Genomic DNA, 27763 nt, shown 5'->3' with positions numbered 1-27763 from the left:
GTCTAAGAAAAAAAGGGGGGGGATTGTGCTCCATCAAATAATCCATTTTTGTATTCAATAACAAGCTGTAACATGCCTGAATAAAACTCTTTCACTTTGGGGCATAGACCTATATAACCCCATATACCTGAATTCAAGTAGAGGAAGTGAAAAGTAGAGTTTTTAGGGAAAGGCTTTGGCGGCAGGCTCATCATGATAGATAACTCCTATTTCTCCTTCTTGCTACACCAAATATAATAATGTATATTTAGATACATTTCACTCCAGTACACATCTTGCATAATTAGCAAATACTTTGAAAAAAGTAGCCCCAGTACCAAAAAGCTCCTTTGTCAAAAGCTCTTGAGTGGAGTGGGGCAGGGATTTGTATTCTACAAGGAGGAGAAGCAGTGGCCAAAAGCAGCCCCTTTGCAAAGAGTTCCTAGGTAGGATGAGACTTCATATTCAAAAAAATAAAAAGTCAAGAGCAACAAAGAGAAATAGTATTTTTGGCACACTATGTTTCTGGGTCTGCTTTAAGCTTTTGTTTGTTTATTTGCCCAGCCCAGCACAGGAACCTTTGGCCAAGGAGTGTTTTGTCGTGTGCCACATCTCTGGGCTGTTTGGGGCTATTTTTGTTTCCTCAGTCAAATCCCAGCCCAGCCCACCTCAGCTGACCTTCACTCATCATGAATAAGATAAAAGAGGAAGAGACATTCTTTCTTCCATCTATCATTTTTTTTTTTGGGGGGGGGGCGGTTAGTTACAGATAATCTTAAATTCATAGTCATATTCTTTCTGCGTAAATGTGATAGAAATGGAGGAAAGGAAAGGAAGCAGGAGAAAAAATGTGATAATATTGATGTGTTCCAAAAGCCTCTAGTATTTTATTATAGGTACATATTCTTAATACAGAAAGCTATCAATACCCCACACCCAACCTTTTTAACAATTCAAATATATTTTGTTTCTGGATGTCTGTCTTAAAATATAAAATTCACCTTAATTTTTTTTTTTACTGTGTGCATTTGATTAGGAGGAATGTATTACAAGTTTGCATTCTAAAATTCTTTCTAGACAAAGGACAACAAACTGAACTTAATTCTTGAAAAATGTTTTATCCCAAACATTATCAATCATTATGGAGTTCGTTTCTAATTTAGGCCACTGCTATTTTGTCAGCCAACATCACATTCTTCTTAGCTCAGTTTCAGGTAACACACAGGAAACACTATGTTCTTTATCTGAATCAAAGCCTCTCTGACAAATAAGTATGCTGTTTCCACCTGAACACACCAAATGAAGGGGAACTCACAATTTCTGGATTCTGATTCTACTATCAAAATGTTCCTGTTAGGGATTTTTTTGTTTTCTAACACTGAGCTGTTATCTGTTTCTTTTAAATGAAATCCATTATTTTGTGTTCTATGCTCTGTAACAAAAAGAACGTATTTTTTCCTGTGTGAATTGTTCCCCATTTTCACTTCTCAAAGTAAACATGTCCATATCCTTCAATTTCTCTTCAAGAGACTCACATTATAGTCCCCCGATTACCTTTTGCATGAACCAATTCCAGTTTCTCTGAATTCTTCAAATGTGATGGTGAGAATTAGACACAGTATTCAAACTGGGTTTGGGTCTGACCAAAACAAAATAAAGGGAAATATTTACTTCTTATGGTTTGGAAACTATTACTGTTGATACAGTCTAAAATTATTTTTGCCTCTTTTACAGCCATGTGATGCTATTGACACATATTCCGTTGCAATCAACCAAGTTCTTTTCACATATATTGTTATGTATCCCTCAACAGAAATGTTTTTGTGTAATTTCCTAACATAACTTTGTACTTTTCTTTTAAATATCATATTTTTCAAGTGTATTTACCTTATAAAATTGCTTTGAATTTCATTTATATTCTGCTAGGTGTCCTAATTGCATGTCAGCGGCAAATTTCAGATTCTCCACCTCTCCATTCAAATTATTAATAACTTTTTTAAAGAATGCAGGAACTTGTGGCTCTCAGTATTTCACAGCAGTATAATGGGAAAATATTGATAAGCACTCTAAGTACTATTTTCAAGCTAGATGTCTATCCATTCAATTACCATGAATTCAACACACATATAATTTGTTAACTGAAATATAATTGGGTGCTTTATCAAATATTTGACTAAATTTAAAAAAATAGATTTACTTTGGCAAGACTTTTTCTTGACAAATCCAAATCTTTATTACCTGCAGCTGCTAGCCACATTACATATCTTTTCTTTGATTTTAAAAAAGTTTAGTTTTAGCATCCTTCACTAACTTCAGCTTATTTTGAACATTGATGGTCTGAGTCCTATCCTACATGCATATTGCTTCACTAAGAAAGCAATATGCATGTAGGATAGGACTCAGACCATCAATGTTCAATGTTCTGGCCTTTCTATATCCTCTTTTCTTGTAGAATAGCAAACTAGCCATATTTTTTTATTTTTTTTCCTATATTGGAATTATAAGCAAATATACATTTAGTATCTCCTTTAAAAAAAACCCATCTGAACTTATTAAAGTCAGCTTTTTGAAGTCCAATACACTCAAGTTTAATTTCCCTAAAATCAATTACACCTTAGACCAAATACTCCCAGATGTAAAATAGTCATCAAAATAAAATTCTATAATTTAAGGACAGAACCATGCAACATTATTTTAAGAGTGTTAGTATATACTTACAACAACTGCTTTGAACAATTTTGGTGGTCCAATGCAGCTGTCCTTCTATTTTATATTGACTCAAACTCATCAACAGGGATTCGGATCCTGTAAAACAAAAATAATTCTAACTCGGCGTTCCCCCACCCACTGCTTTGTATCATATTCTTAGCTATACCATTTGTTTGAGGATTAACATTAAAGTAATACTAAAGTCCTCTTTCTCAGTTGAAATTTTATTTAGACTTAATACTTCAAGTAGGATACTGATCAACAATTTACTAGAGTAAAAGCCTGAAAAAATAAAAATTTTCTAAAACTTATTTTGGTATTTTAATTTGCTATTTATTCAATATTCAGTGTCCAATATACTATTCAGCAGAAGGAACTGCTGATGAGAAATGGCCATAAAGAATGATTTCTTCAATGATTTACCAAACTTGCTATGCTTTCACAATGCTATAACAACTATGCTACTGAATAAAAAACAAATTGAATAATTAATTAGAAACTTTTACTAAGTAAGAAACTAGTCATTTACCAAATTATAGTATTTGGACCAGCATCTTGGTCTTTAAGAGAAGCAGTCGCTAAGTGAAGCTTTCACTGGGCTTACAATCTCGCTTTACAGATCATTGAAATCATAAATGCAGGGATTAGTCACAAAATTACCTTTTCATCACCATCATACTTTTGAATGGTCACTAAATGAGGCAATCCCTAACCAAGGACTACTTTTATTCTCTTTTAAAGCAAGTCGTGAAGGAAGTACTTGCTTTCAGTACTCGCTTTCCTAAATTTTCCTACTGGCTTGAATCAGGAATTGCAATTTCTCATTTATTCTTCATGATTTGCCATTACAAATTTAGGTAATATTCTATATTAGAGAATCATTAGACAATAGGAATGGCAGCAAGTAATCTTAGAAAATAGTCACTTAATGGTGCTATTACTGTTAATAAATGGCTCAAAATGGCAGAAGCAGAACTGTTAAGTAATCAGACTGCAATTTCAAAAGGGTAGGTGATCTCTGAAATTTTGGCAGTCTAAATTCAATTGGATTCACTCTTCAGTACTTCATGATTTATTGCTCTAAGAACAGTATGGTTGAAGGTATTAAGAATATATATATCTCATCTATTATTGTTCCTATGCTCATTTATTTCATCTAAGGAAGGATTGTTCCTTCTGCCCTTCTTCCAAGAATATTTCCTTTTTTGCCTCTGTTCTGTTAGGGTGTAATTAGCTAGGCACTAGGTTGACCTAATCCCTAAAATGTCCTATAAATAAACACCTTCCTGTTTCCATTATAAAATCTGCCTGGTCAGGTTAGATTGCCATTCTTATAAATGTTCTCACAGAGGGATACTGCTTCAAACATCCCAACAGAATTAAGTATGTTATGAAAAAGTGCCATAAAGCAAAGGCTGCAGCTCCTGATCAACTAAATAAAGAATAGAGCAGTGGTTCTTAACCTGTAGACTGCAGACCTGGGGGGGGGGCACGATGTCATTACAGGGTGTTTGCAAAGGCCTGAAGAAAGGTTATGACTTAAATCTTGAGTTAAGTCTTGGGGGTCCGTGGCCATGGTCTGTGCCCACCAAAGGTATTTTTCTTCACTATGGTGAAGACAAGGTTAAGAACCACTGCATTAGAGGGGATGGGAAGCAAAAAGCTTTCAGATATAGCTCGAGGAAAGTTTCAGGTTGTGGAGAAGCTGGAAGGATGTGAATTCTCCCACTCATAATTCAGAATGAAAATGCTCCTGAAGTCTCAAGGAATTCTCTTTATAGAATTTTTTTTATTTTTATTGGCCAAGTGTGATTGGACACACAAGGAATTTGTCTTGGTGCATATGCTCTCAGTGTACACTAGGGAAGGAGAGACTCAAAGGCCAAGAGCAAAGAGCCCAGAATGCAGCAAGTGATAGAGCAATTGAGATATTTCTGGTAGTGGATAACTCCATTGTAAATTCAAAAATTTTGTCTAATCCAAAGACCCTTTCAGATGTATCAAAGATTTAGTTTCCAAACTGCATATTTTCAAAAATCTATGTGACAAGTGTCAGAAGGAAGGAATCTAAATCTGCATAGAAATCGAATCAAATTTTATAAGTGAGCATGAAGGGCAAGACATAATAGTATTATGGCTACTTTTATTTTAAATTTGCTATCCATGTGTTATTAAGCTGTGGCATGCTCAAAAAATTAAAGTGAAAGAAGATATTCTGTGATAAATTGCTTGCAAGGTTTTTAAAAAGTGCTTGTATTGCTAGGGGAATTGATGTTGCTTATTATATTTTAATAGTTTGTATTGCTTTTAATGTTTCAATGATTTCTCTTGGGTTTGTTTGTTTTTTAACTTTCTAAGCTGCCTGGAATCATGAAAGTGAAATGGGAACCCATATAAATTACACAAGCAAACAAATAAATCTGAAAACTCTGAAGATGCAGTTCTCAGTCAAGAATCAACTTGTATGATCAGGAGAAAAGAAAGAGAATGTTTCATTTGCAATGGTCAGATTATTTGCAATTAAATTGTACTAGGAAAGGAAGACAAGAAAACCAGTTAGACTACATTCCAAAGATGACAACTTATTTATTTCTAGTAGCAAAAATGCCATGAAAAACCCAGAATTGAATACTTCCTCTTCCCACTGACTTCCAGAAGCTTTTAATTTAGGTTAAACACAACCCTGAGCTGTACATAATTGCCATAGCTTTTAGAAAGGTCTACCAGTGACTTCCCTGAAACATAAGTTGACCAACAGCCTACTAATTTAATAAGAAACAGTGTAATAAATTAAACAACCTAAATCTATGCAATTAAGTAATTGTAAATTGTTACAAATATCCATGTTCTTATTGTATATATGTAACAGATTCCAAATGTGATCATTATCTTCATTTGGTACTAAATTACCATACTCTTTATCCTATTCATGTTGAAATTATATGTTGGCAAACTTGAATCAGGAAAACAGTTTAGCTTATTTCTGTATGACATGTTCTTCATGTGATGAGGCTAATCATTAGTCTGCCTTATCATTAGGCAAAGCTAGGTAGATCATTTAGCCAGTACTTTGTAGGACTGCCAAGCTGTCCTAAAGTTTGGAAGATTGAGCTGTGAAGTGCCTTCTAGCTTATCTTACGTTTATTTATTTATTAAATTTATATGCCATCCATCTTGCAGTTCAATGGCAACTTTAATAAATAAATAAATATAAGGTAAGCTACAAGGCACTTCACATCATCAATGCAGTCATGAATGCCAAAGTAGGATTTTATCACTTTGATCAGCTTTTATATGAATTTTTTATATGAAATGGAGAGATGTTCCACTTATTTGTCACAAGAAACAAAATGTTTGAGGCGAAGCCAAATAATCTTCTTTTTGGGACTGCAATCATGTATGAGCCATATCCCATGCATTTTTGACCAGACAAGGTACTAGAGCAGGGGTGTCAAACTTGATTTCATTGAGGGCCGCATCAGGGTGGTGTTTGACCTTGAGGGGCTGGGGTGGGCATGGCTAGCTCGACATCACTCGTCGGGGGCGCCTGTGGTGGCCTGAGCACTCTGCCAGCAAAAATGGGTTCCTGAGATCTGTTTTTGGCTGCAATGGCCTTCTGCAACCCTCTGCCAGTGAAAACAGAGCTCGGGAGGGCTGCCCATGACCCTCACGAGCTGTTTTAGCTGGCAGAATCACCATAGCTAGCCCTTCGCTGTTTCCAGGGTGGTCCTGCAGGCCGAATCCAGCCCCCGGGCCTTGAGTTTGACTCCTAGAGGGTCATGAATCTTATAAAACAGCAGTGCAAACTCCAGATGACACTCAGAGCCTCAGCAATGATCTATAGATGGTTCATAATGTAATCTAACCTAGACAAAATAGTAAAAATTATCACATAAGTTATTATGCATTGTATGAGTCTTTGGATTAGACTATAATATTGTCTATCAATTTCGAGCATTATTTACAGATATTGGTAATTTACTTTTACTTTCTGATTTCATGGAACATATTAATACTTCATTTATGCATCAATAAACAACTATTACCATTCAATAAACAGTATCTTCTCAAAACAATCCAGATTTGTAAACCCATGCAACATATCAATACGAAATTGGCAAAATTCTACATTACTGTGGTAGTAATCCATATGAATATTTTAAAACATTAATTCATTACAGTGATTATTTTCCTGAAGTTAGTGAGCCATCTGGTGGTTTAGTTCGCAAACTTCACTTATTTTTCTATTTTTATTTTTATTTTAATAAAATCAATTGATAACCTTAACAGGTTCAGCACATATACAGCTTAAAAAGTGAGAATGCTACAGTAATTTTTTTCACTGTCTAAACATTTCTTCATGGGTAGTTTGAATTTTATCAACAGAATTAGAATTATGTATACAATTCTAGAACTAGCAATCACTAATACCATAGGAAGAACATAAGGGAGATCAACTGCATGCAAATTATTTCATAAACTTTCAAGTGTATTTCAGACATCCCTCAGGCACTCAGAGTTATGGGCTTAATTTATAAAGTGACTTAATGTGGGGGAAAATACCCTTATTTCTTCCAAAACTCTTCATGAGATGGTTTGAATGAATAATGGTTTCAAAAGTTTATCTTGCAACATTACAACTAAATGAACAACCATGTGTACAAATTCTTCTATCTTGGATGTAACTGACTCAGTAAGTACTATTCTCAGTCCAAACAATAGTGGGTTCGCAGATTGCACTACTAGTATGACTCCTTAACTCTCGCTTAACATAATATTTGAACGCAATTAATATATGTTAAACATGATTTATGATGTAACATTTGTCACTATTTTCTATTTTAAAAAATAGGATACACTGAATTACAACTACAGGTATATTTACCTGGAAGTAAATGAACTGAAATTCATCAGGACTTGCTTTGGGGCCGTGACATAACAAAATTATGTGTTCTGTTAGTTGTCTATTATTTCTACCCTAACCAATTGTTTTTAAATCATGATTTAAATCCCACAGATTTCAATGAAGCTTAAGCATGGTTTCATCTGTAACTAGTTTAATTATGAAGAAAGCTCCTTTAACAGCACAATCTCAGTTTATTAGACAGTCCAGCCATAGGCTGGCTATCAAATCTATAAAAATATGCCTCCTGTAGCATAATCCTTATTATGTATTATAAGTACATTCTATTTGATTGGATCTTAATTTCATGTTTATATAAAGTTTAGTATTTTAATACCAAAAATGTATCAGTATTTCCATTCATTTTATAGTTTCTTTGATAATATACTTTCTTATATATATATAAGAAATTATATAATTATATAATTCTTATTATATATAAAATATAATAAATTATACTAAATTATATAATTCTTATTATATAAGAAATATAGTTTGTTAGATAATATTCACTTTTTTTGCAAAATATTGATAGTAATATCAATAGCTCTTAGACTTATATACCACTTCAGTGCTTTACAGCCCTCTTTAAGCGGTTTACAGATAAGAAAAATATTAACACTTCCAAAAGAAACTAAATTCATAGTTGTAAAACATTAGGAAACTGATGGTTTTTAATGCTTAGACTGCCATCTGGTGGAAAAAATATTTTAATTTCAAAATAGTTTTAAGGTGGTCTGTATTTTTTAAACTATCAGTATAGTACTGAGATTAGATAGGGTACACATGATCATAATGTATTTGATAAGTAGCTAGTTTGCTGAATTTTCAATAGGGAGATAATTAGATTGAAACTAAAGATATACTAATGGTAGTAATTTTAAGTTGTAAAATACCTTTCAAGGAAAATCTATACACATTGGTTCAATTTGTAGGGTATTTGCTAGAAGCTGGGCACTAAGCTTGAAAAGATTTGCTTCATATTAAGTATGCTTATGAAACTAGTGAAACCATCTTTATTCATTTTGGATTATATCCTACAGAATTCAAGGTACTTACTTTCAAGCAAAAATAACAGGAGTGGGTTTCACCATTTTTTCAAATTAATAAATTAACACAAAAAATATTTGTTCTAATCAAAACTCACAATTTTATAGGTGGCTCTAGGAAAATAAAAATGAGACATTCAAATTTGAAATAAAATTCTATTTCTTTTCTTAGACATTACACAGAATTTTTAGTCTGTTTGCTAACACTCTATATCAACATTTTTGGAAAGGATAAATCCAGTGTCCTTGTATTCGAAATGTTTGTGCTGATATAAATATACCTTATGAAATAATTCTAATTTCTCCCACTAATCTTTTCTTTTATGTACACTGAGAGCATATGCACCAAGACAAATTCCTTGTGTGTCCAATCACACTTGGCCAATAAAAAAATTCTATTCTATTCTATTCTATTCTATTCTATTCTATTCTAATGCTGTGTGGCTCAGTGGATAAAAAAGCTAATAATCCTCTAGATCTTGTTTAAATATATTATTCTTGTCCAACAAGTAATAAGCAAAAATAACAGATGAACAAAACTTGTATGTAATGAAATAAAACTGAGAGAAAAGCTTGACAATTGAGATGTCCAGTCAAAGGGTTTTTAATATAGTGCAGATTTTTGGGAGGAAGGCAAACACTGTTAAAGTGATGGAAAAAGAATTATAATAAAAAAATGGAAGATAAATTATTGCATGAAAGACCGATTTATAACAAAAATACCCATGCAGGAAATACTAATTATACAACAAAAACGCCCATATATATATTCAACTGTGATGCAAGAATAGCCATGGCCTTTGGATCTAGGGAGCAAATCCCTACAGGCAGATGGCAACAGTGAAACGTGGTCTTTGTACAAAGGCCAAATGGAAAAAAAAAAACCCACTATGAATATTACTCTCATGTACAGATGATGCAATAGAAAACTTTGGAACTAAAGCATTACTTATTCCAGACGTGTCTGGGGAAAGAGTCTTTATCCTAAGTCTCTAGAAGCCTATCTTAACTGGGATGGGGGAATGCAGAAACCATGCAATCGTAACAGAAATCCCAAGCCTGATGCATACAAAGAATTAAGTGGATTAGCTGTACTGCTAGAGCTCATTTTGAAAACTGTACCTACACAAGTATTTCTGCTTAAGTTACCTAAAAAGAATATATGCTTTCAATTGTATGGGTATGTAACAGTCTATACATGCAGGCTATAATAATAAGTTAGGTAGAACTATAAAGGAAAATAATCTAGAGATAACTTTCTGCTTACAACTAATCTCCCGAGTACATGCTATCCCTTTAAATTAGTAAAGTTTCTTGGAACCAAATAATAATACTTTGTTTTTAGGTCCAAAACAGAAAGATGTCAATATTGTGCCTTGGTTCCCCAGTGTTTTCTTCTTTGAAACATTACCCAGTGTTTCACTAGATGAGTTGAACACAATAGAAAGTCACTTCATGTGGTGGATACCTATGAATGAATGCAGGCCATGCAGGGCCCTCACGTTCACCTGTTCTATCACTGGTGTATATTGAACAATTGTGCTACTATGGCCTTAAGTTTTAGAAACCTTTCCAGAAACACACAACGTTCATCTAACGTGTAAAAAATCTCGTACCCTTTTCATTCGTGCTCTGCTGTCCTAAAAACTTTGGCTCTCAAAAGGGCTTGGAATAGCCAGGGCGGTGGAAGGAAAAAGGATCTGGCACAGAACTGGATGGAAGGGATTCAAGGAAATCTCCCCCTCCTGGAAAAAGAAACCGCAGCAGCTCCTACGCGGAAAACTTGAGTTGCAGAGGAGCCTGAGCTGTGCCGGGGGAGAGTGAAAGGGCTGCCAGGCAGGGTAGCTTTTGGGGGAATAGTAGCGCGATAGGGTAAAGCCGAGGAGCTGTTTTCCCCCTCCTCAGCTTATATGTTCTCCCGCTTCGGGCCGACTACGGCTGATCGCCAGAAAGAGAGGTGGGCAGGGGCACCGCTGCCGCGCTGACTTTACGCACAAATGAGCTCAAGCCGATTCCCGCCTCCACGACAGAGGGGGGTCAGGGGGGCTGGACGTTCTCCTTATAAGTGCAAGCGCGCGTTGCCTTCACTCCCATACTCGAGGCGAAGAGCCGAGGCTCGCTTATCTCTGGGTCTCCTTCAGGACTTTGCCAGTGAACTCAGGGCGCGGAAGGAGCCCTACAGCACTCTTGTCCGCCTAGGCCGTTACAAGCAGCGCATTGAGCTCGGCTCTAAAGGGCTCGACAGACATTCTGCCCGGTGCTGCCAAGGCGCCATTTGCTTGCCATTTTCAACGTTTTCCAAACTCATCTCCTCATCGTAATTTCTTTCTCCTTTTCCTCTCTCTCGCCTCGCGCGCTGCGGTGCAGCATGAAGGGAGCTAAGGCATGCCTGGCGCTGAGCACGCTGTTGCTCTCGCTGGGTGCTCGAGGCGGCCCTTCTTCGCCCCGAGAGGAGGAGCTGGTGGTGCCCGTGGAAGTGGATTCTGTCGGGCGGCAGCGAACGGCCGGCGAGCAGTTCTACCGCTTGGACGCCTTTGGCGAGCGCTTCACTTTGGAGCTGAAGCCCGACGACAGCTTTTTAGCTCCGGCTCTGACGTTCCAATATATTGGCAGCCTCCCCCAAGGCCGGAGGGAGGAAGAGGAGGCCCACCAAGAGCTCGGAGCGAACTTAGCCAGCTGCTTCTATTCCGGCACGGTTAATGGGGATCCGGCCTCGGCCGCAGCGCTCAGCCTCTGCGGGGGAATCCGCGGCGCCTTCTACCTGCGCGGCTCAGAATATCTCATTCAGCCGGCCAACGTCTCCCAGGCTCCAGGAGGGGAGCAGCCTCGGCTCCACCTCCTCAGCCGTTCTCGCCAGAGTCCCGTCCCCCGTGGCAGCGGTACTAAGTGCGAGGTGCCCGACTCCAGCGAAACTTCGGCCTCCAAAGGGCGGCGGCACCGAGGGGAAAAGCAACAGGCGGACTACGCGACCCGCGCAGGTATTACTCCCCCTGCACCGCACCTCGTCGCCCTTGTCCGAGCAAGGAGTTTAGCTCTTAGGAGTAGCAGTGACGATGCTGCGGGGCACGCATGCGCCCCAGACGCACAATTTTCAATGCGTTCGGAATGGTCCAAAAATCACGTTTCGACGAGCTGCTATTGGTCACTCTAAAAGCTGAGGTCATAAATGGAGGCGTTAAAAAAAAATACTACATTGATCTGAATTTCATGGCTTTTCATGTTGGAAAGTGGTGGGATTAGGGGAGGGGTTATTGATTCGGGGTATCTACGTTAAATTAGCGACTTCTCGAATCCAGCTATTTGGAGGGAAGTCGAATATTTTGATTGCAATGGACAGAATTTCCCAATAGTCCCAAGGTAAGAATTTATGAATGGGAGCAAATCCGGTTAAATACGTGGGATTAACTGTGGAGATTCTCAGTCATCCAGGTCATAGTTGTCCCAAAGGTGCTTTTTTAAAATGCAACTGGACTTCCTTATTTTTCTTTGAAGACGTTTCGCTTCCCATCCAAGAAGCTTCTTCAAAGCTGAAGAAAAAGCACCTTTGAGACACGTGGGATTAACGTTTCTCTATAAACGCAGGAAGATACTTAAAAGTGGAGACGTCTGGGGTGTGAGGCTGCCTTAGGCTAAGTAGTATTTGACACAACGATTAGTGATGACAGCTTGTGCATATCTACTCCAAAGTGGTCCTTCTGAACTTGTATTTTGTGAGATGCACCTAATAAATGAGTTTATAATGCTTAATGCAATAAGGAAATGCAGTCACAAAACAAGAATGCCCTACATGGAAAATGTGTGCCTGAATTTGCATCACATGGCTTACTGAATTCACCTAGTTATCTGGATTCAAACAGTGCAGTACATACATGTTTCATATATATGGTCTGTGGATTCATGGTAAACTGAAGTATGATTAGCTGGTTTATTGTTTAGTTTGTCAAATCAAACTTTGATATTGTGAATACTGAAGTATATAGCTGTTTAAAAGTATCATGAAGTACCCTTGCAATCAAAGGGATATATTTTCTGGCTGAACATAATGTAATGTCTACTTAGAATTCCACTGAGTTAATGCAGCAAAAGAAAGAATACATAAGATTCTACGATTGTTATAATATTGTAAGGCAAAGAGCAATTCAGTTAAAACTTGGCTTGCATGTCTAGGTTTACAATGCACTACTCACTTTCTGAAAAAAAATGATAAAATAAAAAGTGCACATATTCTTAATGCAATGGACCCCCCCCCTTAAATTAATGTCTTCAATCTTACACTGAATATGCAACATATTTATGTTAGTTTTGGAGTACATTCTGTGGAATTGCTTGAGGCTTACATTATGAAGCAAGTTTCTTTGGGATTAGGTTGTAATTTATAAATAAAAATATATTACATATATTAAGTATGCAATTTATAATCAATTTCATGGTGTGTTTCACTAAAATTTAGGCTGATATCTTAATTGGGAAATCTGGAGTTATTTCTGCTCTCTAATTACTTTCTGTTCCATTGGTGAGAATCAGTACCTAGAACCTAGGCCCTAGTTGAATATCCTAAGGGGATTTTCTCTATTATTTTACATTGTAATTTCCACAGTGTTATGTTTTAAATCTACCTAGCTATTGGATAATAATCACTAGAGCTAGTCTCAAAAAACTAAGCAAGTTTGGACCTAGTTAGTAGCTCTGAGATATATATATTAGAGAGAGAGAGAACTAGACAGATGTGTTCATTAGTCATTCGAAGGCAAGTTCAGTTCAAAGAGGACTTTAAAGCTTTTAGTTCTATTCATATAAAGATACCATAAAGTTTCTTTAATCTGATGCCTTCTATATATATATTGAATTCCAACTTCCAGAATTGATAGCCATTGGCCCTTCTGCCTTGGAATTGTAATAAATATTTGTAGGACACTAGCTTGCAGAATACTTGCAATTAAAAATGTGCAATATTTACCAATCTTGGAACAGATAGTTCTGAAGATCTTTATGCTGAACCTCATGTAGTTTATGCTGTTTGGTGCTGATTCAAGGACAGTCCACTCTCAGATCCTCTTGAAATCAATTGTTTATTATTGTATTTGGCTTCCATGTAGATATAAACATAAGATGCTATAATATACTGTATAGCATTTGTATGTAACAACAAACATGTTTTTTATGGGAAAGCATATCTTTCAAGTACTGTAATTCCTTTTTAACAGAGAACTCTCTTTCAAGTTGAACTGCATTCTTGATTAATTCATGAATACATTCGTGTAGTTACCTCAACAGCCAACTAGAAGTGGTTTACTACTCTCATTCTTCCAGGATGATTTTTTTTTTAAGTTCCCAATCAAATGATGTCCCTGAAGAGCTCCTGTCCAACTTCAGGCCAGGCATAAACCTTGCCAGACCCAGACAATGGGGCACCTACATAACTGAAGCACTTTTAGTTTCAGCAAGTTGAAACTCCTTTCTATTTGATTACTAAACAGGAACTGGAAACTGGAGAAAGAAAGTGGGAGTATTTCCCTTTCCATGCCCTTGGGAAATGTTGGATCAGATCCAGACAAAGTCTTTCATTTCAGTAATTTTAATATTTAAGGAAGATGGCTATGAAAATGTATTGACAGCAGTAATGATTCATGTTGAAAATCCTCAATGGAAATATTTCTTAATAGGCAGTCTGAGGATTTAACCCTTTGTAGTAGGGTTAACATTCGTTAATATCTTTTAGGGTTTTTTTAAGTTTTATTTAAAATGAATCAAAAAGTATGGGCTGTTTAGATAAACTTTATGATTCCCATTCTGGCTTGGCAGTGGTTGATGATTATGATTTGCCAATTGAATAAATTGTGTAAATACTGTTGGGAAATACTGCTAATATATATTTCTTACATTTTGCTTTTTTTTTTTAATATAGAAAATAGACATATAAGGAAGAAAAGATTTGTGTCGAGCCCCCGCTATGTAGAAACTTTGCTTGTAGCAGACCAATCTATGGCAGAGTTCCATGGCAATGGACTGAAGCACTACCTTCTCACACTCCTGTCTGTAGCAAGTAGAATGTACAAGCATCCCAGTATCCGGAACCCTATTAATTTGGTGGTGGTGAAAATAATGGTCATCTATGATGAGCAGAAGGGGCCTGATGTATCTTCAAATGCTGCTCTCACTTTAAGGAATTTTTGTAACTGGCAGAAGCAACATAATCCCCCCAGTGACCGGCACGCAGAACACTATGATACTGCAATTCTTTTTACCAGACAGGTAAGGCAAAATACGAGAAAGACCAGATATTTAGAGGGTCCAGTTAATGTAATTTGAACTTTCTTCAATCAGTAGATTCAAAAATACTTCTTTTACTTTTACATTTTTTAATTTGAAATATTTCAAAGAGTATGCCAAAAATGTGGTTTCTTGGAATGAGCTGGTGCCATAAATTTAATTTGTTACAACTTTAATAGTGTTCCCCATGGAAAAATGAACAAAAATATTTATTGAGTGTTTGATTAGGAAGCTTTATTACATGACCCATGAACATCCAGTTTCTTTCAAGCATTCAGAAGATGTTTCAAGTCTCTCCCTTGACAAATAGCTGTAAAAATTGAGTAGAGACTATTGTTATTTAAAATGTGAGATGAAATATTTACATAACTAATTCATAGAAATAGTACACTAAATATCTGTTGTAGCATGGTTGTGATGATACTGCAGTCATCATCATCTGTTCCTAATACTCATTCCATATTGAATGACATTTTTTTTTATTTCTGAAGACTGTTATGCTCTTTCCATTATAAAAAGGCATATTGCCAAAATAATTTCAATCTGTCAGACAAGCTCCTGACCCAATTAATAATAAAAGTACATATTTTCTTTTTATAGGATCTCTGTGGTGCCAAAACATGTGACACTCTTGGGATGGCTGATGTGGGAACTGCTTGTGATCCAAACCGCAGTTGCTCTGTCATAGAAGATGATGGCTTGCAAGCTGCTTTTACAACCACTCATGAATTAGGTAATTGAAATTCAGGGGAAATTTGTGGCAAGCTTATTTGTTTTAAAATATGCCTTATCATATTGGTCTGCAGTTAAGGCTTTAAATCAGTTGTTTCTTGCAGTTACTGTGGTCTAGTTCTCACCATGGTGCCTAGGCTCTTGCCACGTCAGACAAAAATATTGGCTTCAGTCACTGTGTAATAAAATTTCAAATGTATGAAATCTAGATCGAGGCAAAAGTTTAGACCATAACCTTTTTCCTAAACAGTGATTTTCAACCTCAGCGATATTAAGATGTGTGGATTTCAACTCCCAAAGCTGGCTAGGGAATTCTGGAATTTGAAGTCCAGATATCTTAAAAATTTTGAAGTTGAAAAACACTATCCCAGAATGTCCCAGAGGGTTGGGTTTTTTTTAATGCATCATCATTCAGGTATATTCCACTTATAGTATAAACCATCAGAAGTCCAGGTTTTACAAATATTGGGACAAAACTATGAGCTAAAATTTCTCAGTATACGTGAAAATGACTACTGAATATTGTAAAGTGATATTTTTCAGTGGCAAAAGGTAAATTCATTCAGGTTTCAGAGGGAAAGAAGTGGCTGAGACTTTTAAAATACACCCACACAAATCTTGTGTGTTAAGTTGAACCCTGTATATAGGATTTATAAATCACACTTTGAGTTCAGACAAAAAAAATTGAAAAATCTTTAAATTATCATATGGAATAAAAGAGGAGGTAAACATTGGCTTTAGTTTTTGATATCAGTTCTTACAAGCCAGCATAAAAACTCAGTGCTTAAAATAAAAGAAAACATACAATATAATGAGCTGCAGTGGCGCAGTGGTTAGAGTGCAGTACTTCAGGCTAGTTCTGCTGATCACTAGCTGCCAGCAGTTTGGCTGATCGAATCTCACCAGGCTCAAGGTTGACTCAGCCTTCCATCCTTCCGAGGTCGGTAAAATGAGGACCCAGATTGTTGGGGACAACAATCTTACCTAAGCAGGGGTAAGCCGCTTAGAGAGGGCTGTAAAGCACCATGAAGCAGTATATAAGTAACATTAAAGTGTGTCTATAAGATTTCAATACTACTCTGATCCATCAGACTCCAAGCAATATAGAATTAAAAAATGCATGATAATGCAGTAAATTATTTAGTAGTTTACAATGTAATTACATAATGTTATACAATGTATTACATAGTAATTCCTGCCTAAGCAGGGGGTTGGACTAGAAGACCTCCAAGGTCCCTTCCAACTCTATTATTCTATTCTATATAACAATCAACAATAGGACAATAATAACTTCAAACAAGTATTGTCACATCACACTCAAACCAGAATTAGTCTCACAGTCCTCAAAAACCCCCACTCTTGACAAACTTCCAAAACTCCATGAAAGTAAGGGCCAGTTATGGACCAACTATTCCATGGAAAGGGACCATCCAAAAGTGAGATCTTTAGCATGATGATTGAGGGACTTCAGCAGGGATTCCTTGCTTATTCATTTTAGATAAGCTTGATCTATCTGAGGAAGAAGACATCAAAGGTAAAAGGCCTCAAACCATATAAATAGATGACAACCAATGGCTTGAATAGAACTCAGAATAAAATATTAACTAATGGTGGTGTCACATAGCAATGATAAGTCCAACTGGTAAGTTCCCACCATACTGCAAGTTTTAATATGTGATGAGTTCATCGCTTTTTTCTCTTCTTTTTAAAGGCCATGTGTTTAATATGCCACATGATGATGCAAAGCAGTGTACCAGTATTAATGGTATAAATAGGGATTCTCACATGATGGCATCTATGCTTTCCAATTTGGATCGAAGCCATCCATGGTCTCCATGCAGCGCATACATGATAACTACCTTTTTGGATAATGGTCATGGTAAGTTTTAAACATGCTGCTTATATTTCTAACTGAATTCCATTCAAGATATTGAATTTTAATATTAGAATTAATTGCATTAAAATATTTCAAGTATTTCCAACTCAGTTAGAATAACATTAAATTGCAGCCACACAAATAAAATATGTGGCTCTGTCCCAAGAAATTTATTTTAGTCCAGAAGAAGTGAATCATAGCTTCATGGGAAAGAGTAATACAACTGATAGAACATAATAATTTGCAGATAAATGGCTGAATCACTAAATATTAGAAGGCTGTAACTTAGAATTATGGGATTGAAAGGGACCTTGGAAGTCTTCTAGTCCAACCTCATGCCTAGGCAGAAGACCTTATTGTGTCCTGGACAAATGGCTATTTCACTCTTTTCCAAATCTTTCCATAATGATCTGTTTCCTGGAAGCATGCCCTAATGATCTGTTATGCCCTAATGAACTGTTTCCTGGAAGCATTGGTCTAACAGAATGAAAATAAAATACCTGAGTGATAAAGTTTGCCACTTGCTTATATTCAAACATAAGTAGCAGTTTAATGTTTGTAATGAACTATCAAAATCTTCCTGGTAAGCATTAATAGGTTACCAATTCCAATATTTGTTTCTAGCATTTCTAAAGTGGCAAAACACTTAAGTGTCCAGTTAAGTGTCGTCTTTGAAGAAGCTTTCAGTAATAATGAAAGGAGGAGACCCTCTTCAATAGGCTGCCACTGAACTCAATATGTATGGACAATTTTTGTCCAGTATCTCACCTCCCCTTTTGGGAGGAAGATGGTAGAGAAGGTGGTTGTGGAATAGCTTCAGAGAGCATTGGAGGAAGTGGATTATCTGGTCCTTTCCAGTTAGGATTCAGAGCCAGATGTGGGACAAAAATGGCATTGAACATACTTATGGATAATTTCTAGCATGGGCGAGATGGGGGCAGTGCATCCATCCTTGCCCTACTTGACCTCTTGACAGCTTTCAATACTAACAACCATGGTATCATTCTGGATTGGCTTATATGGCTGGAGATGGGTAGCATAGTGTTACGCTGGATTATATCTTTCCTTCATGGCTGATTCTAGTTGATGATAATTGAGGAGATGTCCTGCCTTCAGCTGCTGTTTTCATTGTTCTCTTATTTCTTTCTTTACATCTACCTGAGGCCAATGGGTGAGCTTATCCATTTTCACAGGGTGAGGTATATCTAATTGTATATCTCTATGCCTGGCAAATTAAGCAATGCCATGAATATTTTATCCCATGCTGGAGGGATAAATATTTTATCCCATGTTGGAGGTTGAGGGGATTAATAGGCTTCATCTGAAATTCTACTGATTCTACTGATTTGAGACTATGGTGCTGGATGAAGTTACACAGCTTCAGACAGATCCAATGTATAATATGAGGGTCCTTCTAGATTCACAACTCATTCTCAGAGAGCAGGTGGCAGTCATGGTTAGAAGGGTGTTTGAACAGGTTCATCTTGAGCCCCAGTTGTGCCTGTCCCTAGATCAGCAGTCCCTGTTTACAGTCACTCTTGCCCTAGACACTTCCATCTTTTACTACTGCAATGTGCTCTACAGCTGCCCTTGAAGATTATCCAGTATAGAATGCAATGACATAGTCTGTTATATGAGCTCCTTAGACAATGTATATTAGAGGTTGGCTCCTCAAGTTGTATTGGTTGCCAGTTGTTTTCAGGATATTTGGATATTTATTATTATAGTCTTTTATATTTGTATTTTCTGTTTTTATACTCTCACTTTTTAATCAATTGTTATGCACTGACCAGAATTGTCTTGGGTGAGATGGAAGGTTATATAAATCTGATGAATGAATAAATGAATGAGTAATATGACGTGCTGAATTATGTGGCCTACTTACTTCAGATAACTTTATATTTGTAAACATTCTTTAAATTTAAACCAGAAAAGTTAACAGTCTAAAATTTATCTTGTGAATTCAAGGGTCAGACATTTGAATAGATATATTCTAATTTCTATCATTTTTCAAAGAGTGACACTACAATATTTAAAAGAAAAATAGTCAAAAGTCACAATATGGTTTTTCTTTGTTATTTCCAGGTGAATGTCTGTTGGACAAACCTCACAAGCCATTGCCATTCCCTTCTGATCTTCCTGGCACAATGTATGATGCTAATAGACAGTGCCAATTTACATTTGGGGAGGAATCCAAACATTGTCCTGATTCCGCTAGCATATGTACAACTTTGTGGTGTACTGGTACTTCTGGTGGAGTGCTTATGTGCCAAACCAAACATTTTCCTTGGGCAGATGGCACCAGTTGTGGAGAGGGAAAATGGTGCATAAACGGCAAGTGCATTAATAAAACAGACAAGAAGCTATATGATGTAAGTCGTTGTTTGCTTGTAGTCAGGGGTGGGTTCTACTTATCTTTACTATCGGTTCGCAATGGGACCGCGTGCGTGCATGCGCAGAAACTTCCCGATGATATCTGGGTCAGTGGGCCGAGCCTCCCACCAGTTTTACTACTGGTTCTTGTTAACTGGTCCGAACCGGGGGCAACCCACCACTGCTTGTAGTTGAGTAAGATGAAAAATATTCTGAGTTACTCAGGTTTAATTTTTAATTTAAAAATGTATTTTTTTAAATTTTCCTTTTAAAATTTTATGTAATATTTAAAAGCAAATAAAAACAAAAATATTATAGGAAAGAGCTTTATAAAGTGAATACAATTTTGAAGTACCACTTGATGACTGTTGCAGAAAAATGTTATCAAAATAGTGTTTAAAATTAATTTGCCATTCAGTAATTAGCAATAATGAATAAAAAATAACAAATAAGTTATAATAAACAGTTATTGTATCTGTTTTGGTGATCTATCCTGGTATGATCTACAAATGAGAAAACATTTTGTACCTCAGATTTATCAGAAATACCTAGTGTAGTGAGTATTGAGAAGAAATTTCATTAGATTCAATATGTATTAGTTATGAGTAAAAGTGCATAGGATTTATTTTTCTTCGCTAGTTTTGAATGGCATGAAAGGGTGTTGATTTACCTTGCAGACCTAAAGCACAATAGTCATAATACAGGTTACGTAAATAATAGGATCATAACTATTTCTAAATTTTATGCCACTCTCCTCTTATAAAATGTTTTTTCAAGTTGTTTTAATATGCACATTTGTTACTGTGTTTCAAATTGTAGATCCCTGTTCATGGAGGGTGGGGCTCATGGGAACCATGGGGAGAGTGTTCAAGAACATGTGGTGGAGGAGTGCAATATTCTGTGCGAGAATGTGAGAGCCCAGTTCCAAAGAATGGAGGAAAGTATTGTGAAGGCAAGCGTGTGCAGTACAGATCCTGTAATATTGAAGAATGTCCAGAGAATAGTAAGTTTTACATTATTTTATGAATGCAATTAAAATATAAAACATGAGTCTCCTAAGTCTGATCAATGTCTTCACAATTTACAGGCAAAACTTTCAGGGAGGAACAATGTGAGGCTCACAATGATATTTCCAAATCTTTTGGAACTGGCCTTGCAGTGGAATGGATACCTAAGTTTGCTGGAGTGTCTCCCAAGGACAGATGCAAGCTGGTTTGCCTTGCCAAAGGCACTGGATATTTTTTTGTTCTTCAACCAAAGGTGGGTACATGGTTGATATCATATACATCAAACACTTTATGTGTGTTTGTTAACTTTGACTGCTTGTAGAATTGATGAATGAAACTTTCTGTAAAAAGTACTATTTTACATCCAGACAAGGTTGGACACTTGCTGCCATCAGCTGTGATCATTCTTGATATTCTAGCAATATATAGTATAATTACTAAACATTTTACTTCCAAAAAGCACTCAAATGCTTCTGATTTGGTTTCCGTTATAAAGTTAACTAACAAAGCAAGTATAAAAAGCTTAAAGTATAAAAAGTGTAAAAACCTAAAGAGATATTTTTCATCACACAAAGTATTAATTGGTTTGATAATCTCTGAAGTGGTGGTGTGAAATGCTTCTAATTCAATTTGTTTTAAAATATCCTATTTTAAGTTCCAAATCATTATTTCATGATCAAGTGTTTCAAGCTTGAAGCACTTCTGAAGTAGTTAAGACAGTCTATTTTAGATGCTAAATGACTTGTCTTTCTATCAAAATGCAAATTGGGCATTTGCAATATTAACATAATTAGGTTGGGATGAAATGTAACCACTACCCTTAAGAAATTAATAAAAAAACAGATTACTGTTTGTTTGTTTGTTTGTTTTGCTCAAGAGTTGTATTTTTAGTTCTATTTTTAATGCTTCCACACAATTTTAAGGCATCAGGAGTTGCTGTTGCAAGTTGGATGGCCAAATCAATCAATATGTAAATATTAAGTTTTTGGTAATAGAAAAGCTAAAACCTTCAGATCTTGGTCATGGGGGATATAAATACATCTTCTGAGAGTTGTATTCCCCAATCTAATAAAATTCCTATTTCTTGTCAGTCTGGAAAAGGTTGACCCTAACAATATAATCGTTAATTAATTTTTAATCACCTTTTAGACAGTTTGCATGCATTTACCTGCATTTAGCTGCTCAAAGCAGGAATTTTGCTGCTTGTTCTCACAATACTTGTTCAGCAATATGGAGAACTATAAATTTGGGCGGAAAATTCTTCTTTTTCCTCTTCCCTTCCCAACAAGTTCACACAGAATTTTTATTTCAGAATTGTTTTCCCAAGTTGTGCAATCAATCTATTCCTACTCCAATTTCAGAAATATTTTCCATAATTAATTTTCTTTAGGAATTGCATGTGTAATTTATATATTGATAATATATATCTGTCATGCTGGGTTTTTGTCTAACCTATGTTTCAGAAGTGTGTTTCTTTTTATGATTCCTGGACATCTTATTTTGCCATTTTGATTATATTTGCATTTCCAAAACATGATAATTTCAGAAATAGTATTAGATTGTCAAAGTGTACTACAGTTGCTCACTTTTTGCCTTTGTTTATACATTCAGCTAAACCATGGCATTTTTTGGTCTTAATTTATTGAATAAACAGGTTCATACAAGTTAAACTTTATAAATACAGTTTGTAAGTATAGTTTATAAATAAACTATAAACTGTGATTCACAAATTGTTATGTAATCATAATGGCATTATATCATAGCCCACATTAAAGTAATATATAAACCCCAAGGACTCTTTGATTTTAAAATGAAATTTAAAATAGATTAACTGACTAGATTTTATTCAGTACTTTAAAATTTTAATGATAAACTTTGTATAACTTCTAATCAAGTCTTCCTTGCTTTAAAGGTAGTAGATGGAACTTTATGTAGCCCAGATTCCACTTCAATCTGTGTTCAAGGGCAATGTATAAAAGCAGGATGTGATCGTGTCATAGGATCCAGTAAGAAGTTTGATAAATGTGGCATCTGTGGAGGCAATGGATCTACCTGCAAGAAAGTATCTGGAATGTTTTCTAATGTCAGGTGTGTTTTCACACTTTAGGAGTTATTACCCTACTCATTACCATGAACGACATTTTTTTCATTTGAACTGTTTAATGAAATCAGTATAGGAACCAATGTTGTAAATCAGCTGCAGGTTTTATGTTAGTATATTATTTTAGTTACAAAATTATCAAGATACATTACTTTATTATAAGATTCAACCTAAGTTCTTGCCCATGGTAGGAGTCCTTCATAATTAAGAGGTGCTGGTATTCAATAGCTCTTCTTCTTTCCTGTAGACCTGGTTACCATGATGTTGCTGTGATTCCTGCTGGGGCAACAAACATAGAAGTGAAGCAACGAAATCATAGGGGTCCACGGCAAGATGGAAGCTTCCTTGCAATCAAAGTATCTGATGATTCTTATATTCTCAATGGTGACTATACACTAACAACAATGGAACAAGATATTATTTATAAAAGAAATATTTTGAGATATAGTGGTTCATCTGCTTCTCTGGAAAGAATTCGTAGCTTCAGTCCACTGAAGGAACCATTAACCATACAGGTCCTTACTGTGGGTGAGCCACATCGATCTAAAATCAAATATACCTATTTTATGAAGAAATCAACACAGTTGGGTTCTGAGGACCCTTTCAGTAAGACTGAATCTTTCAATGCAATCAAGGAGACAGTTTTATCTGAATGGATTATTGAAGAATGGGGAGAATGTTCTAAGTCATGTGGTACTGGCTGGCAGAGGAGATCTGTACAATGCAGAGACCTTAGTGGACGACCTGCCTCAGATTGTGCAAAAGAACTCAAGCCAAGTGATGTACGACCATGTGCAGACACACCATGCCCACGATGGCACCTAGGACACTGGTCATCGTGTTCCAAGACATGTGGGAAGGGTTTCAAAAAGAGGTTATTAAAGTGCATTTCCTTTGATGGTACAATTTTGACACATGAAAGCTGTGACCTTTCAAAAAAGCCAAAACATTTAATAGACTTTTGTAATGTTACACTTTGCAGCTAAACTATAATAGGAATCTAAAGCTATATATATATAAGTATGTATGTATGTATGTATATTCAGACCAAAGCACTGAAATTGAAGTGAGAGGTAGCAACTGTAATTCGTGTGTGGAAATTCAGAATAGAGTCACTCAGATGGGACAGTGCAAATATTATTAGATGGTATTAAATCATGGTGGAGTGGGAAGGAATCCTGGCAGTATGAACAGTAGATAAAAATGCCGGTTTAGTTGCTAGCAGACTCAAAAACACCCATCTCTTAATCTTAGTATTTTACAAGTTAAACAGAAAGCACGCCATGACCAAAACAAATTTAAGGAAACGTTTGCATTCAAGCAGGAATAGCATTTTTTTTAACTTCTGGAAATTTTATTGTGGTACTGATAAAATTACTTTACTGATCAAAGTGGGGAAGAAAAAAGGCAGTTCTTTAATTATTAGTCAGGTCTTGCCTACCTCACATGTAACAAAACCCACATTATTTAAAGAGGCTTTTCAACTATATTTTTTCATGGAGAGGCAAAACAAGTAGTCCTGGATGCTTAAAATTCCAAACATTAGAATGTATTTAATCTTCTTAAGAGATACCTTGCAGTTCAAAGCCACATATTAGTTTGGAAGGAAGGAAGAAAGAACTATTCAATATTTTACTCTCTTCCCTTTCCTTTACCATATTTGTTCCAAAATCTAACAGACCTCTGGAACACATGCATCATTTTTATACGAAAGCTGGCGTCTTCATTAAGAAATAATCCTGACAAGCTGCCATTTCACATACAGTAACAGTTGCCATGGTGGTCAGCAGTAACATGCTTACATACGACCTTTTGCAAACTCAAAATTCCACTATAAATGGAACATCTCTTATTACAGCTTTCCATATCCAAATGAATTCCAGATGTGCTCAGACAACATAGCCAAATACTATGCTGGTTGGGAAATACAAGAGTTAACAGTCACAAGGTATCTGGAAGACCCTTAAGTTGTTTCATTGCATACAACAACTTTACACTGCTGAAATCACTTGTAAAGCAGGGAAGATTAAGCTGCAGGATAGCAGGTCCATCCACAGCAGTTTTCCAGTATCTGCATATTTAAGGATATTTGTTAGGCTATAGACTATGAGAGAATATGTCTCTTCATATGTATATAGTAAAATCTATTAGAAATGATACATACTTTATAAGTATTTAAATTTTTCCCTTCTGAGAAGGATTATAATTGATAACAAATGCATATACTGTAATGAATGTATTTATTTTTATATTTCTTGTCTAAAACAATTTCTTAAGTTATCACCTTTTTTAAAAAAAGACATATAACAAGATAGAGTATTTATGCAATATAATATGTTACTAGAAATAAACTATGAATTTTTGAAATTGAGAGTTTTTATTTTATATAAATTTCTATCACATCTTCATAAGAACAGCTAGTTTGATTTTATCACAAGGCATATGTTAAGATATACTTTGTACTTGCTAGCTCCAAGCAGCAGAATAGGGTTAGAGTAAATTAAGATCTAGATATTCTCATCCCACTGGAATGCACATTGTATATCAACTTGTCATTAATAGGACCAGTGTTATGATCTACCTTTCATGCTTATCTGGATTTAATATAATTCAAATTGAAGTTAAGTAATCTAGTCCTAGTCACATTTATGTTCCATTGAATTTCATGTTAAATCATACAAGGCAACTATTTGAAATTTAATTGTGTGGTAAACCATTTATTTTTCCTATTTTATAATGAAAGCGCATCTGTCTACCCCATATCCTGAAGTCTCAAATTCTTGCTGTGAATTGTGAAAATTATTGGAACTCTAGTGAAATAGTTCATTTGATTGATGCTGTAAAAAGTGTCTGTGCAGCTGGATTTTAATCTTTTTATATTGCTGTTGTTGAGAAATAAAATTGAAAATCAGATTACATGATAGATGATTGTACAGAATTACATACTTTAGAAACCAAATTTCTAAAGTTTCTAAAGTAAATTTTAAAAGTATAAAAAAATGTCTGAGTAACATTACTAGGAAGCATATGAAACTCAAAAGCTACACCATTTTCCCGTCCTGCTTGAAAATGAACACTTGCTATGATCATTCCCCTAAATTTAAATATTTTAAGTTATGTTCTATAGTATTGAGGAGGACATTTTGTTACTTCCCAAGGATATCTTCCTTTTTAAAAAAATTATATTTCAGACAAATGGAAAATCCTTTGATTGTTCTTTCTTCTCCTGCCCCAAATTCTGTCATCTTTCACATTATGGTTGAGTTTACACATTATGCTAACCTATAAAATGGCTTGTTTAGTTTTGTGCAGCTCATAAACCAAATTACTGAACCATGATTTTTGCCATTGCATGATGCAGCCTAATTACTATATTTTATTCAGTAATTCAATATTAAATAAACCATATCTTAATGTAATAAATGAACCATACCCATCTATTTTTGAATATAAGCTAAAAACAAAAATATCAAAGTACCTCCTTTAATCAGGTAGCAGCTTTTTGTTAGTGGGTAACCAGATTCCATTTAGAATAAGGGTTTATGGGAATAACCAGGATTCAAGACATGAAAGGTTTTGTGGGTTTATGACCTTGGGTAACATCAACAAACAATTCAGCTTCAGCAGATCTTACATAACATGACAACACTGAATTGCTTTTGTAGGCATGCAGGAACTTGAACTTTGTAGCAGCTGCAGTTCTGGGCAATTGTGCAGAGTAAATCAGTCATCTCAGATTGAGATGGTAAGGCCATAAATAGCCATTGCTAGTGCCTTCTGTTTCAAAAAATGTTATAAGTGATGTACCATTAGGAGTGTGTCCAGAGATTCTCAGTCAACTAGGTCATAGTTGTCCCCAAGATCCTTTTTCAAGAGGCAACTAGACTTCCTTGTTTTTCTTTGAAGACGTTTTGCTTCTCATCTAAGAAGTTTCAGTTTCCCCTTGAAAAAGCACCTTTGGGACACCAGGAATGTGTCAAAGAGTCTCTTGGATACAGCTTCCACTAGTTGTTTTAGCAGAAACACCATAAGGAGCCCAGCTCTTTCTGGGAAATAGCAGCCTATTTAAAGCTGTTGATGCTGTCTTAGAGTATTGACTTCTAAATCAACAGTCATTCCATCATGGTTGAGTCTTGGCATGGTTCTCCGCATCCAGACCTTTATATTTTTCAAACATCAAATCAAAATTTTCATCACAGCTTTCATTTGTGCAGGAATATATACAAATTGGTATTGTGTGGATATTGATGATGCTATTTATCAAATCAAGTGACCTCTCATATCTGCTTCATGTAGTATTTAAGAGGACCACCCTTCCTCGTGTTCTTCCATATCATGGTATCTCGTCCTGACATACCCCATAGACATTTATTGTTCATTCAGAAATGAGCAGAACCATGTAAAAATGAGTCCTCTGATTTCCAAACTCTCAAAGACAAACCAGAAGGCTACTCTGGGTGACGGTATTAAAAATCAGTAACTGAACAAGTAGAGTTGTACTTTCCCAATCCTACCTCTAAACTTTGATGGGATCAATCTGCCTATACTCAGGCATGGTTAAAAAGATTCTGATAGAAAGTTTGATAATATTTTGTATCTGCTGCTCTGTCACTTTGCCCAGAATGGAAGTCTGGAGACTAGATGATAGCTGTTCAATATCATTCCATAGCATTCTAGGCATTATTTCTAACACTTTATCACCCAGAGCTATTCAAAGAAATCAAAGTAAATCCTATAGTTTATGGAAAAGAGCAGCAATCCAGT

The 27763-nt window shown here is 35.7% G+C and overlaps 1 protein-coding gene and 1 long non-coding RNA gene across 2 annotated transcripts; one reads left to right on the top strand and one right to left on the bottom strand.

Moving 5' to 3' along the window:
* Positions 1–783: 783 nt before the first annotated feature.
* LOC131199642 (uncharacterized) lies at positions 784–10376 on the bottom strand. The gene is made up of 3 exons (XR_009155376.1): positions 10257–10376; positions 2698–2784; positions 784–1618 (listed from the first exon to the last, which is right to left on the bottom strand). It is a non-coding gene; the product is annotated as an uncharacterized LOC131199642 (long non-coding RNA).
* A 77-nt stretch (positions 10377–10453) lies between these two features.
* ADAMTS1 (ADAM metallopeptidase with thrombospondin type 1 motif 1) lies at positions 10454–26322 on the top strand. The gene is made up of 9 exons (XM_058185624.1): positions 10454–11618; positions 14546–14892; positions 15511–15643; positions 17354–17521; positions 19604–19890; positions 20711–20894; positions 20979–21151; positions 22811–22986; positions 23247–26322. Exons 1-9 carry the CDS (start codon positions 11009–11011, stop codon positions 23983–23985), a joined length of 2817 nt encoding a protein of 938 aa, XP_058041607.1. The 5' UTR covers positions 10454–11008; the 3' UTR covers positions 23986–26322.
* Positions 26323–27763: the final 1441 nt, after the last annotated feature.

Source organism: Ahaetulla prasina, chromosome 5, assembly GCF_028640845.1.
Source record: "Ahaetulla prasina isolate Xishuangbanna chromosome 5, ASM2864084v1, whole genome shotgun sequence".
Lineage (NCBI taxonomy): Eukaryota > Metazoa > Chordata > Lepidosauria > Squamata > Colubridae > Ahaetulla > Ahaetulla prasina.
Note: the sequence above shows the minus strand (reverse complement) of the source record. Positions and strands in the feature narration are given on the sequence as shown.

Excerpts from the sequence above, each read along its gene's own strand:
- ADAMTS1 (XM_058185624.1), top strand. The coding sequence starts at position 11,009 with ATGAAGGGAGCTAAGGCATGCCTGGCGCTGAGCACGCTGTTGCTCTCG. Across the intron at positions 17,522-19,603 it reads CTTTTTGGATAATGGTCATG|GTGAATGTCTGTTGGACAAA; the intron begins GTAAGTTTTAAA and ends TGTTATTTCCAG. Across the intron at positions 21,152-22,810 it reads TTTTTGTTCTTCAACCAAAG|GTAGTAGATGGAACTTTATG; the intron begins GTGGGTACATGG and ends CTTGCTTTAAAG.